Raw genomic sequence first — 13,434 nt, forward strand, 5'->3', positions numbered from 1 at the left:
TGTTGTTTTCCTCAATTTCTTTGTTCATTTAAGAAGGCCTTCTTGTCTCTCCTTGCTATTCTCTGGAACTCTGCATTCAGTTGGGTATATCTTCCCCTTTCTCCCTTGCTTTTCGCTTCCCTTCTTTCCTTCTTTCCTCAGCTACTCGTAAAGCCTCATCAGACAGCCACTTTGCTTTCTTGCATTTCTTTTTCTTTGGGATGGATTGAGTTGCTGCCTCCAGAACAATGTTACAGACCTCCGTCCATAGTTCCTCAGGCACTCTGTCTATCAGGTCTAATCCCTGAAATCTATTCATCACCTCCACTGTATATTCATAAGGGATATGATTTAGGTCATACCTGAATGGTTTAGTGGTTTTCCCGACGTTCTTCAATTTAAGCTGAAATTTTGCAATAAGAAGCTCATGATCTGAGCCACAGTCAGCTCCAGGTCTTGTTTTTACTGACTGTATAGAGCTTCTCCATCTTTGGCTGCAAAGGACACAATCAATCTGATTTCGATATTGACCATCTGGTGATGTCCATGTGTAGAGTTGCCTCTTGTGCTGTTGGAAAAGAGTGTTTGCTATGATCAGCGTGTTCTCTTCGCAAAACTCTATTAGCCTTTGTCCTGTTACATTTTGTACACCAAGGCCATGCCTGCCTGTTATCCCGGTGATTTCTTGACTTCCTACTTTAGCATTCCAATCCCCTATGATGAAGAGGACATCTTTTTTTGGTGTTAGTTCTAGAAGGTGTTGTAGGTCTTCATAGAACCGATCAACCTCAGCTTCTTCAGCCTCAGTGGTTGGGGCATAGACTTGAATTACTGTGATGCTGAATGGTTTGCCTTGGATTCGTACTGAGATCATTCTATCATTTTTGAGATTGTACCCCAGTACTGCTTTTCCCACCCTTTTGTTGACTATGAGTGCTACTCCATTTCTTCAAAAGGATTCTTGCCCACAGTAGTAGATATAATGGTCACCTGAATTAAATTTGCCCATGCTTGTCCATTTTAGTTAGCTGATTCCCAAGATGTCGATGTTCAATCTTGCCATCTCATGCTTGACCACCTCCAGCTTGCCTTGATTCATTGATCTGACATTCCAGGTTCCTAAACAATATTGTTCTTTACAGCATTGGACTTTCTTTTCACCACCAGACACATCCACAGCTGAGTGTCCTTTCGGCTTTGTCCCAGCCGCTTCACTCTTTCTGGCACTACTTGGAAATTCCCTCTGCTCTTCCCCAGTAGTATATTGGACACCTTCCGACCTGAGGGGCTCATCTTCCGGCGTCATCTCTTTTAGCCTTGTGATACGTTCCATGGAGTTTTCTTGGCAAGAATACTGGAGTGGGTTGCCATTTTCTTCTCCAATGGACCACATTTTGTCAGAACTCTCTGCCATGACCTGTCTGTCTTGGGTGGCCCTGCACGGCATAGCTTATGGCTTCAGTGAGTTACACAAGCCCTTTCGTCACAGCAAGGCAGTGATCCATGAAGGGGAATTCTGTAACCTTGTATAAATATGTATATTTATTATACTTGTACCTCATCCTTCTGCCAAAAACTCAGAAAGGCTTACACAGGGTTCCTAATACCAAGCAATGATAATATTTTGAACTATAGACTCGTGTACTGTTTCATAGACAAATGACATATTTTCTGCTTCCAGTTAGCCCCAGAGCTAATGTACTATGTAGTAAAAATAAATAAATAAATAAATAAATCCAAATTCTGTGCCAAAACCCAGTTTTTGTGACTTGCAACAATTATTTCAGTTAAGCCCATTTGCATGATTTCTTTTGTTTTTGGAAAAATTATTCCGCAACTTATGCTAGTTTGCATAGTTTTTTTTCTAGTAGTTATGGGGGAGAACAAGGAGCTGTTCAAAGTATGGAAGTCCTGCTCTCTGACCACCAGAAAACATTTCAGTAAGTTCTCTGGGGTCTGAGATTTCACCAACCATTGCCCCACGTGCCTTTGAACATATCTGTGCAACACTTAAGATGCATTCTCATGTACAGATACTTGGGAATAAGCCCATTGAACACAGTGACCTGGTTTGCACATAATGCCAATTCATGGGTTAAACAACGGATGAATTGGTGGGGCCACACAAGAGCAAGTTAGTGTGCTGCCTCACACCTGGCGACTCACACCTGGTCGCCACTTCCGCTTTGCTAAACAACCCTGAGTTGCTAGTCTTGACGTCCAAAACTGGAACTTTGTGTCATTGAGGGGTAAACAACCCAGAGTTTTAAACTGCCAACAAACTATGAGTTCAAATTCTGGGTTGATTATCTTTCAGCAGCCCAGAGTGTCAGGTTTGGACATCAAGACTAACAACCAAGGAATGGGGCTTTGCAAAGCTGAAGCGGTGAGTGTACGGGAGGCAGTGTGCTCACTTGCACTCGGCCCCAACAACCCATGCGGATTGTTATTACATGCAAACTGGGCCAGTGGGACATAGTCCATTTATAGGATTGCTTTTCTTCATATTTGAAATTTTGGGAAGATGTATTCTGTAAACAATACACATGATGTGGCTTTTCTACAGTCCCTTCAATGATGACAGAAACAAAATTCAAAGTGATCTTGATAGGCTGGAGCACTGGGCAGAAAACAACAGAATGAAATTTAATAGGGATAAATGCCAAATTCTGCACCTAGGAAAAAGAAACCAAATGCACAGTTACAAGATGGGCTATACTTGGCTCAACAATACTACAGGCGAGAAGGATTTTGGAATTGTGGTAGATCACAAGCAGAATATGAGCCAACAATGTGATGTGGCTGCAAAAAAAGCAAATGCTATTTTGGGCTGCATTCATAGAAGCATAGCTTCCAAATCCCGGGAAGTACTAGTTCCCCTCTACTCAGCGCTGGTTAGTTACTCAGCACTCCTCATCTCGAGTACTGTGTCCTGTTCTGGGCACCACACTTTAAGACGGATGCAGACAAACTGAAGAGGGTCAGAGGAGGGCAACAAAGATGATCGGAGGACTGGAAACAAAGCCCTATGAGGAGAGACTGAAAGAACTGGGCATGTTTAGCCTTGAGAAGACTGAGGGGAGATATGATAGCGCTCTTCAAGTACTTGAAAGGTTGTCACAGAGAGGAAGGCCAGGATCTCTTCTCGATCATCCCACAGTGCAGGACATGGAATAACGGGCTCAAGTTACAGGAAGCCAGATTCCGGCTGAACATCAGGAAAAAATTCCTGACTGTTAGAGCAATATGCCAATGAAACCAACTACCTAGGGTAAACAACCTCTAGCGCAACACCAATAGGGTATGCTAGTGTGATGGGTTTCCTCAAAAACCCTTCTGGCTTTGCACTGGAGGTCGCGTATGCTAGTGCTATGTCAATAGTGTAAGTGGCAGTGTTGGATAATGTCCAATGTCTTTAAATTTTTACAAGTATTTCAATAAAAAATCTACATAATGTAACATTTATATCATGTTACGTATCCTTTAATTTCCCCCCTCAAATGTGTCATGTCAAATACTTGTGGTGTATTGGGACAAACAGTTAACATGGGGTACTTTTTTAGCTTTGTTTACTAAATACAAGTAAAATAAACATGAAAAATTAGATCTCTCCAACGCAGGCGTGGGCAACTTGTGACCCTCCAAATGTTTTAGCCTACAGTCCTAGCCAGCATAGCCAGTGGTGAGGGATGATGGGAGTTGTAGGCCAAAATATCTGGAGGGCCACAAGTTGCCCTCCCCTGGTCTAGGGCATCAGAACATTTTCCAATGCAAACTGAAAAATTTCCTAAGCAAATTACCCTATGCAAACTATCCTGATTTGCAATGGAACATTTTCCAATTCAAAATTTTCCAGAATACTCACATCACTGACTAACCTGGATTCTTAGTATAATCTTCCATTGGTTCAGTGTAACACTAATACACAAGAGTCCTTGATTCTTCACATAGCCCTTTCTAAGTAGAAATCTCAACCTACAAGAAACTCAGGTGTGCCTTTCCTCCACACTTGTTACTACTTATGGTAAAAAATGAACTGGGCTATACCATGTGTATTTGATGCAGGGTCTCCGTAGTCCTGCGCTCGCTCTCTCTCTCTCTCTCTCTCTCTCTCTCTCTCTAAGTCTGGGGATAGATTGTAGGACTGGGGCGATCCCACACTGGAACAAATGAGGTATAGCTCATTTTACTTCTGGATTCAGCATTCCTTCTTGCATACTTGTGGAGAAGATACATGTGGATAGATAACAAAGTAGAATGCTGACTAGGGAATGGGTGAAGGATGCCTAAGAAAGAGGCACACAATACCAGGATATATCAAGGCAAAGCACTGAGAAATAATGTACTATATAATTTTGCTGAGGAAGCAAACACAGGAGTGTGACATCACATTTTAGGCAGTCCCCATCCCCTTTTATTGCACATTCCCACAACTTTGCCACCCTTTCTCTCACTCCAGTATGTGATGTATTGTGTCGGTGAATTGTTGGCGTGACTCTAGACTGCTAACTGTGGCATGTACTACCAAATGGGAGCCAGTCCACATTGGAGTCCTTACAAGGGATATAATGTGCAGTGTGTGCATCTGTTGCAGTCCATTGACTGGTCATCTTCGAAATGCCTTTCTAAAGGAGAAAGTGGAATTGTGAAGAAAGTACTAAAAAATGAGGATAGGACTGAACGGTTAAATGAAAGATTAAGGGGTTAGTCAAGAAGAGGTCAATTTTTTCATATGAAAGCTCTGGTAACTAATGAGTCCTCCTCTAATCTCAGTCTCTTGGAGTTTATTAGTTTGATCTTTGAGCACTGATTTTGTAAACTGGAGACAAAACCTGCTTTTCCAAAGAGTGAAAGCAACTTTTCAGAAAGGACTGCATTTTCTATAGTAATTCAATTCATTGTATCAGGTGACTTAATTAATCAGAAGCAATGAAGACTATCTTGTAGTCTAGTGTCTTAAAACGTTTGTCTTTGGATTTTAGTCTTGCCAGTGCACTGTTGATACAATGAGATTGCCATTTCACCCTGAGAAGCTTTCTTCTTGTACAGGTGCCTTTTTATTTTTGAGTGGACAAAGAACAAAAACAAAAAAGAAGCAGTGGCCAGAAATGGTAATATCTTCATGTTACTGTCTAAAATGATTTTTATGGTGGAAGAGCTTTACGTCTTGCAGTTATAATTCCATTGGCATGAAGCATCTCTACACTGATGTTTGACTACATGTTTATGGTCACTTTCTGTTCTTAGAAAGGTCACTTGTATTTGTTGCCCAAGTTACAAGTTTGGTTCCTCAGTTTCGTGCTTTGCATTGACTTTGTTCCCTGTACTACATTAGCCTTGTTATTACACCAACGTGCAAGGATGGAGAGGCTAGCAAAGGAACTGAAGTTTGAAAATGAGGAGCTTGAGAAGCTTAAAGGTGAAGTGAATGGCATGGAACATGATCTTATGCAAAGGCGTCTGAGAAGGGTGAGCTGTACAACCTCGATCCCAACAGTAAGTAATGAGTTTTTACAATATTTATATTAAAATAAAATCTTAGTTTCCCTTTTTGGCGATGACGAGGATTCATCCAGCTTGTTTTAAATCCATCACTTCTATATATAATACATACTGCCAGATTGGTTCAAATAACCAATCCCCTTTTGCAGCCTCAAAATTGCTCCATGTTCTTTCCCAGACCAGAAAGAGTGTGGTAGTGCTACCTCTAGCATTAGTTATAAGTGCACACCTACACTTATAAGTGCACTACCTACAGTATGAAGTCCCCACATCAGCAATATGGTGGTCTGTTCAGCTGGAAATAAGGAACCTTGGTTGGAAAGAACATTCTAAGGCTGAGACAGGAAGTTTACGTTTGTAATCCCGGAACAAGCATTGCTATGGCTGGGAAGACGGATTAGTGTAAGGAATGGGACATCTGACTTGATTTAAATTTTGCAACACTGCAGTCTACAAGTTTTGAGGTTTTCTTTATTGTGTTTTCCAACATCCAAATTATATATGTATGTTGCTAACTTGATAGTTGCTTTCCTTCTGATAAGGAGCATGTGTTTCTTAAACTGGTTTTCATATCCTGAAAACCCATTTTGGGCTCATAACACAAGTGAATCTGTTCTTTGCCTTAAAGTGATGGAATCTTTCATGAGCTTCATCCGGGTGCCCATATGCAAGCTAATTATCACAACAAAGAACTATGCATAATAGCTTTCAGAGAACATCTATGCTAAACTAGTTTGAAATTGAAACTTGTTTAACTATCGTGGTTTACCTCCAAGAGATTCTTGGAAATGTACTACTGTGTGGTGCTGAAACTCCTGCTAGTGATGTCTATAGGGTGGACTGATTTTAAATTAAGGTGATTTAAACCAGCAGTTTATCCTGATTTAAACTACCAAGAAGATAGATTTAAATTATGTTTCCCACATGTAAATTATGTTTTTCCTGAAGAAAAAGTTCATACTAATTGATTTCTATAATAATGAAAACATACTGGGTTTCAACTTAAAACTCTGGTCAATACCTTTTGCACTATGCAGTTACATCTGCATAGAGGTGTGGGGGTCAATTAATTAATAGGTTTCTGTTTGGTTCTATGTCTGTGTGTAGCTTAACAAAAATGGTTGTGCTGACTTTCCTTCCATTGCTATTTTTGGTTCTGTTTACTAGCCTGAGGAGATGACCAGATTGAGAAGTGTGAACAGGCAGCTCCAGATAAATGTTGATTGTACACAGAAAGAAATTGACCTCCTTCAGTCTAGAGGTATATACTTCTAATACATTTCTTTATCAAAGGTATATTTGTTTGGAGCTGTATATTTGGATGTAAGTGGTTTCTTGCATATTACTGACCTATCCTATAATTGCTGCAGAATGATAGATATCCAGTTCTGTTTTCTGTTTGTCAGTTATGCTGTCAGTAATGCTTCTGGATATTTCAGTCTTCAATTCCTAGTAAAAAGAAAGGTAAAATTTAAAACTGAGAACATATTTGCAAAAGCTAATTCTGGCAGTATTTCAAGGAATTGCATTTTGGTGTTAATTTAGGTATTAAAATTGCAATCGATTCTTTGCTATAAACTCACACCTACCAAACAGCAGGACATCTTGGCGGGAAAGTACAAGTGAAGACCTGTGGGAGTGCAGGCTTCACAGTGTAGGCTGTAAAATACCACACGTTGAAAACGTGTATCTTTAAATAAGGCTAGTAACTTCCATAACCCCTTAAATACTTCTCTTGTTCTGATGGGGCATAATTTTCTGTCTTATATTAATAGGGAACTTTGACCCGAAAGCCACGAGTAACTTTTATGATAACATAGAACCTGGTCCTGTTGTGCCACCAAAGCCATGTAAAAAAGGTGAGTCACCAGTTAAACATTCAAGATTTAGTTTCTAAAAACTTAGTGCTGAGGCATTTTTTATGTTGCAAGAATTTTAATGTGCTCTATCCAATATTAGTCTTATTAGCAAAGTTGTTGGATCAAGATATACATTTTGCCTTCCATTATTTATACCCTGTACAAGGTGAGCTAAAAAAAACCCCACTAGGCCAGATCTGTTATGATACAGCAGTAGTAATACTGGCAGTCAGAACAGTCTTAATGTGTTGGGAAACAGTCACTATATTACATTTATGCATGATGTGGAGTCCTGAGAAGCAGCACATTTTTAGTTTTATGATTGAGGTTTCCTGGATAGGTCCTTCCTGATTAGGAGGTTTTTGTACTTACAATCCTTTATGTATCTTAAGGGGTTTCTCTCACACCTGCCATGATTCTTTCAGCTTGTGCAAATTAATATTTGATCCTCTTAATGCTGTAGGTTTAAAATGTAGCCTTCCCCTCCCCAGAGCTGGTGCTTTCTTTTGGTCAGCAGTTTGGGAGAAAACAATAGAACCGTAGCATCTGTGTAAGTGCCCTAATCTTTCCCTTCTCCCCTGCTCCAACATCCTAACTTTTAAAGGTGGCCATCATTCTGTATTTCCAGGCTAAGAAGAACTCTCCATTGGGCTCCTTGAGTAGAACTCCTTGAGTAACATGGAGGGATTAAGGGACACCAGAACAGGAATTAATTGGCAGAGCCCAGGTGGCTAGTTCTAATTAATTTGTGATGAAGCCAAGAATGAATTAATCTTGTTGCTTCTCCTCTCTCTGCCCCCTCCCCCCACCCTTTCTGTTCATTATGGTGCAACAGGTCTTATAGAAATTAGAGTTCACTTAAACTCTTAACATTGTGGCACTGTGGCTCTTTTGGGCAAACTTCAATCTTTGGAGAAAGATAGCACTGCTTGAAAATAAATCCATGAAGTGTAATTGCCAAAAGTCAGCCCTCTGGTTATTTTCAGATGAATGGAGGGTGTACATTTTATAAACTAAGGTACCTTATTGTTGTTGTTCAGTCGTTAAGTCGTGTCCGACTCTTCGTGACCCCATGGACCATAGCACGCCAGGCCTTCCTGTCCTCCGCTGAGTGCTAAAAAGGATATACTGAAGAATGTTGGTGGCTTTCTGCCAAGAATTAGAATCATAGAATGATAGAATAGTAGGGTTGGAAGGGGCCTATAAGACCATCGAGTCCAACCCCCTGCTCAATGCAGGAATCCAGTTCAAAGCATTCCTGACAGATGTCCAGCTTCATCTTGAATGCCTCCAGTGTGGGAGATCCCGCTACCTCCCTAGGTCATTGGTTCCATTGTCATATTGCTGTAACAGTCAGGAAATTTTTCCTGATGTTCAGCCGGAATCTGGCATCCTCTAACTTGAGCCCATTATTCCATGTTCTGCACTCTGGGATGATCGAGAAGAGATCCTGGCCTTCCTCTCTGTGACAACCTTTCAAGTACTTGAACAGCGCTATCATATCTCCCCTCAGTCTTCTCTTCTCAAGACTAAACATACCCAGTTCTTTTAGTCCCTCCTCATAGGGCTTTGTTTCCAGTCCCCCGATCATCTTTGTTGCCCTCCTCTGAACCCTCTCCAGTTTGTCTGCATCCGTCTTGAAATGTGGTGCCCAGACCTAGACATAGTGCTCCAGATGAGGCTTAACCAGTGCTGAGTAGAGGGGAACTAGTACTTCCTGGGATTTGGAAGCTATGCTTCTATGAATGCAGCCCAAAAGAGCATTTGCCTTTTTTGCAGCCACATCACATTATTGGCTCATATTCAGCTTGTGATCTACCACAATTCCAAAATCCTTCTCGCTTGTAGTATTGTTGAGCCAAGTATCGCTCATCTTGTAACTGTGCATTTGGTTTCTTTTTCTTAGGTACAGAATTTGGCATTTATCCCTCTTAAATTTCATTCTGTTTTCTGCCCAGCACTCCAGCCTATCAAGATCACTTTGAATTTTGTTTCTGTCTTCCAGGATATTAGCTATCCCGCCCAATTTTGTGTCATCTGCAAATCTGATAAGGATTCCCTGCACCTCCTCCTCCAAGTCATTCATAAAAATGTCGAAGAGCACTGGGCCCAGGACTGAGCCCTGCGATACCCTGCTCTTTACCTCTCCACAGTTTGAGAAGGTCCGATTGATAAGCGCTCTTTGAGTCTGATTCTGTAGCCAAATGTGGATCCACCTGATCATTGTTTCATCTAGCCCACTTTGAGCTAGTTTGCTCATCAGGATATCATGGGGCACTTTGTCGAAAGCTTTGCTGAAGTTGAGGTATATTATGTCCACAGCATTCCCACAGTCCACAAAGGAGGTTACCTGATCAAAAAATGAGATCAGATTCGTCTGACAGGATTTGTTCTTGACAAATCCATGTTGGCTTCAAGTAATCACGGCATTGTTTTCAAGGTACTTACAAATTAATTGCTTTATAATCTGCTCCAGAATTTTCTCAAGGATTGATGTCAGACTGACAGATCTGTAGTTCCTGATGCCATCCCTGCAATTCTGTGCTACCTGCCTGTACTCTCCCTTTGTAGTTTGGCCTTTCTTCCACTATCTATATGTGTCCTTTTTTTCTGGTCATCTCTAAGCTTTTTGTGAAGCCACATTGGCTTCTTGTGTTGTCTTCCATCTTTTTTTCTTGTTGGAATTGTCATTGTGCCTTTAGAATTTCCTTTTTTAAAAACTCCCACCCATCTTGGACTCCTTTTCTCATTAGAGTTGTTTGCCATGGGACCTTATAATTGTTCTGAGTTTATTAACATTGGCTTTCCTAAAATCCAGGGTACACGTTTGGCTACACTTGGCTTTTGCTTCCTTTAGAACTAAGAACTCAAGTATAACATGGTCACTTTCCCCCAGAGTTCCTGTAACTGCTACTTTATCCACTAATTCATTTCTGTTGGTTAGGATCAAGTCAAGGATAGCCAATCCTCTAGTTCCTTCCTCCGCTTTCTGTAGGAGGAAGTTATCAGCAACACAAGTAGCTGTATTACCTTCAGTAATGTGATAGTACTTTGACAATGTAGTATGCATGTTTAAATGCTGATAGGGTTAGGGTTAGGCTATAGAATACACAGGACACGTGTACATACTTTTCTAACCATTCATTTTGCTAGCATACTAAAAAGTGCTAACTATTGGGGGGGAAATACAGTTAAGTATTTTGTGAGGAAATGAGCATACCTAAAAGAGAGGTGCTATTAAAGCCCCTCTTGATATCCTGGAGCAAAATTTGAATTTGCTGGAAAGCATAGGTCAGCTGAAACAGCAAAGTATCCAATGTCTCTTTGACACGTAGTCAAATTTCTGTGCTTACACCAAAGTCTACTGTGCCAAATTAATTCTGTTGGATTCATGTAAGTGTCAACACAATTGCTTGAAACGTCAAGATAAAATTTTCCTATGGAGTCAAGATGAAAGTAGCATAGCATAGACCTTTTGTAGATGTTATAATAATTGATATAGTAAAAGGGTATGGCAGCTGTAATGTTCTGGACCAAACTTGACATTGAGGTGACCATAGCATTTTTGTGTTTCAAAAAGCTGTCGTGCATAAGAGCTAAGATAGTGCAATAAATTCTGTAAGTAGTGGCGATACACATACAGAAGCTGCCCTAGCCCAACCCATCCTGGCATAGAAGTGTAAGAAGCAATAAATGCTACTCTTTGATGTTAACCTGTACCTTAATAGCCATGTCTGTTGTCAGATTAGACCCCCAAACAATCTGATATGCTTTGTCATGACATAGAATTTAGAACTATAACTGAATTCATGTAACTGAAATATTGTGTCTATCTTAGCCCTCACTGGGAACAAAGGTAAAACAGCATGTGGATAAGAGTCTAATTACAAAATTCTTGAAGCTTCAACATTTTACTATGCATGATTTTTGTGTATTTAAAACTATAGAGTTTAAAAGAAAATCATTCTCTGTAGACCATCGGAACAGTTCCAAGCAAGCTCCACGATCACAGCCAAGAGATGAAGACTTTGAAGGAGCTCCATGGAATTGTGACAGCTGTACTTTTTTGAACCACCCAGCACTGAATCGCTGTGAGCAGTGTGAAATGCCGCGGTATGCCTGAATCCATAAAGGTCTGCTTTGAATTAAAAATGGGCTCTTGAGCACACAGCCATAGAAGGAATATGAGGCACCTTTCAGTCCATCTACTGGGCGTCTGACAGCCAATCATTCTTAAATTATAAGGGAGAAATCCCTCTTCCCGTCATGCTGCACTAAATATTAGTTTGGGAAAAAAATACTCTTATCCCATTCTGGTGAGCAAGGCTGAAAGGACTTCCTAAATCCTAAATGGATTCCCTCCATGAAGAATGTATACAAGAAAGCAGGTGATTGCTGTTCTTCTAGCCCCTATAATTACATTTGCTGGGTAGTAGCCCTTATATATATATATTTTTATAAGCATAGAACTATTACTTTGTAGTGTGAAGTGTTACAGGTATCCAGACAAACTGTGAATTACCAGAGCTGATAATCTGGCCACAGCAAGCTGGAAATGAAAGGCTTCCTGTGCTTCCAGATTGTAAACTACTGAAAAAGAGTGGGGAGGGAATCAAAGAGCAAAAAAGGTATTTGTAAATGCTGCTTTTTTCAGGGTAATTTAAGTCTACACAATTGCTGTCTTGAAATTGTGAATCATGGTGAGGAGGGGGAAGTACTGTATGAGCCTTATTTATAGAGTACAATCAAAGGTGATTTTACAATCCCTTTTGCTTGTACAGCGCTCACCAAGTCATGTTAACACTGGTAATTAAGTAATTATACCATATTACAGAGGAAAAAATAGCTGCATGCTTTTATTAGGCCTTTGTGTTTTAAAGCTAAAAGTAAAGTATGCTTTTATAAATGATGTTCCCTTAACACTGTGCTTGATGACAGTAGAGCAGACGTATGCCAAATCCAGAACTGTTACAAAATCTCTTTGGAAGATTTGAGCTCAGCCATCGTTATGTATAAGAAGTGTTTGCACCCCGTTTTTTAAGCCTTTCAGCTTCCAATTAAGTGAAGAATTCATGTTTACAGCACAGAAGGTACTTTGTGCCCCCATTCTGATTTAGCTGAAAACTAATAATCAATATTAGCTCTTCAATAAAGGTTTATTTGCACATTGTCAATAAATCAGCCTGTATTAACTAATATGAGTGGCGTATCTTGAAATGTTGCACACTGCATTTCCTTTTTGAATTTGGTCAGTTAATGGACATAAAGAATACAAAAAATGGAACTGTACTGGTACTTTTATGGATCTGATTATTATAAAGATGCTTGATTTGAGTGCTTCAGGATGCTGAAATAAAGCACTCTTTTGTGAAGATTTCTTGGTTTTGAAGGAGTCATTCTAAAATAAAATTGTCAAGAACAGTCAGGATGTTTTTTTCTCACTGATAAATATTGGGACAGTGTATTTAGCTTCTTACACACTCAAAATGTGTTACTCTACATCCTTGCAGCTTTTTCATCTTACCCATGTGAATTTTCTCTCATTGCTTGTTATGTATAGATGATACAAGTTTGCCATTCAAAGTGGAATTTATCTGGTGTGATGCTGAAGTCTTGCTTCATACATTTAAGATCTTATACAAGCTAATATCAAGCAGCAAGGAGCACAATGAAAATAAAGGAATCAGTATTGAGATATTTTTGTTTTAAAATCCTGATTTTTACAGTAATAAATATGATGACCTTTGAATATCTGAAAGAAACGTTAAGAATTCTGCTTCCCCTAGACAAAGGTTGATTATGAAATTCTTCTATAAAATGAACAAAAAGAGATGAAATACTTCAGGTGAAGTATTTTGTTTCTTAGTTACCAGTTAAGTAACATCATGTCTTCAGTTGTTCAGTAACATTTGTCATGATTTCCTATTGATGCTTTTGCCTTTTTTTTGAATGCACGTTCTTGTTGGCACTTATTTGTGCTGCTATTGGCAAGGAAATCGTAGTAATCAAGTTAAGAGTAGAAGTAGCATGTTTGAAAGGTATGCACCAGTTTTTCACACCAGTCTGCAGCCTGTCATTTCTGGGTGCACTCCGC

General features: G+C 39.9%; 1 protein-coding gene across 3 annotated transcripts in view; it reads left to right on the top strand.

Moving 5' to 3' along the window:
* TAB3 (TGF-beta activated kinase 1 (MAP3K7) binding protein 3) overlaps positions 1-12,764 on the top strand; it is a 29,342-nt gene extending 16,578 nt beyond the window's left edge. For 2 of the 3 annotated variants that reach the window (XM_084843970.1, XM_084843971.1), the window contains exons 4-7: positions 5,315-5,475; positions 6,649-6,742; positions 7,257-7,340; positions 11,288-12,763. In XM_084843970.1, the coding sequence (XP_084700096.1) occupies positions 5,315-5,475; positions 6,649-6,742; positions 7,257-7,340; positions 11,288-11,463 (515 nt within the window). In that variant the 3' untranslated portion in view covers positions 11,464-12,763. Of the gene's footprint in view, positions 1-5,314; positions 5,476-6,648; positions 6,743-7,256; positions 7,341-11,287 lie in introns of all 3 variants that reach the window. The other variant, XM_084843972.1, reaches the window with a different exon arrangement.
* Positions 12,765-13,434: the final 670 nt, after the last annotated feature.

Source organism: Heloderma suspectum, chromosome 3 (genome assembly GCF_057233095.1).
Source record: "Heloderma suspectum isolate Gila_16-S chromosome 3, 16-S_ref, whole genome shotgun sequence".
In the NCBI taxonomy this organism is placed as follows: Eukaryota; Metazoa; Chordata; class Lepidosauria; order Squamata; family Helodermatidae; genus Heloderma; species Heloderma suspectum.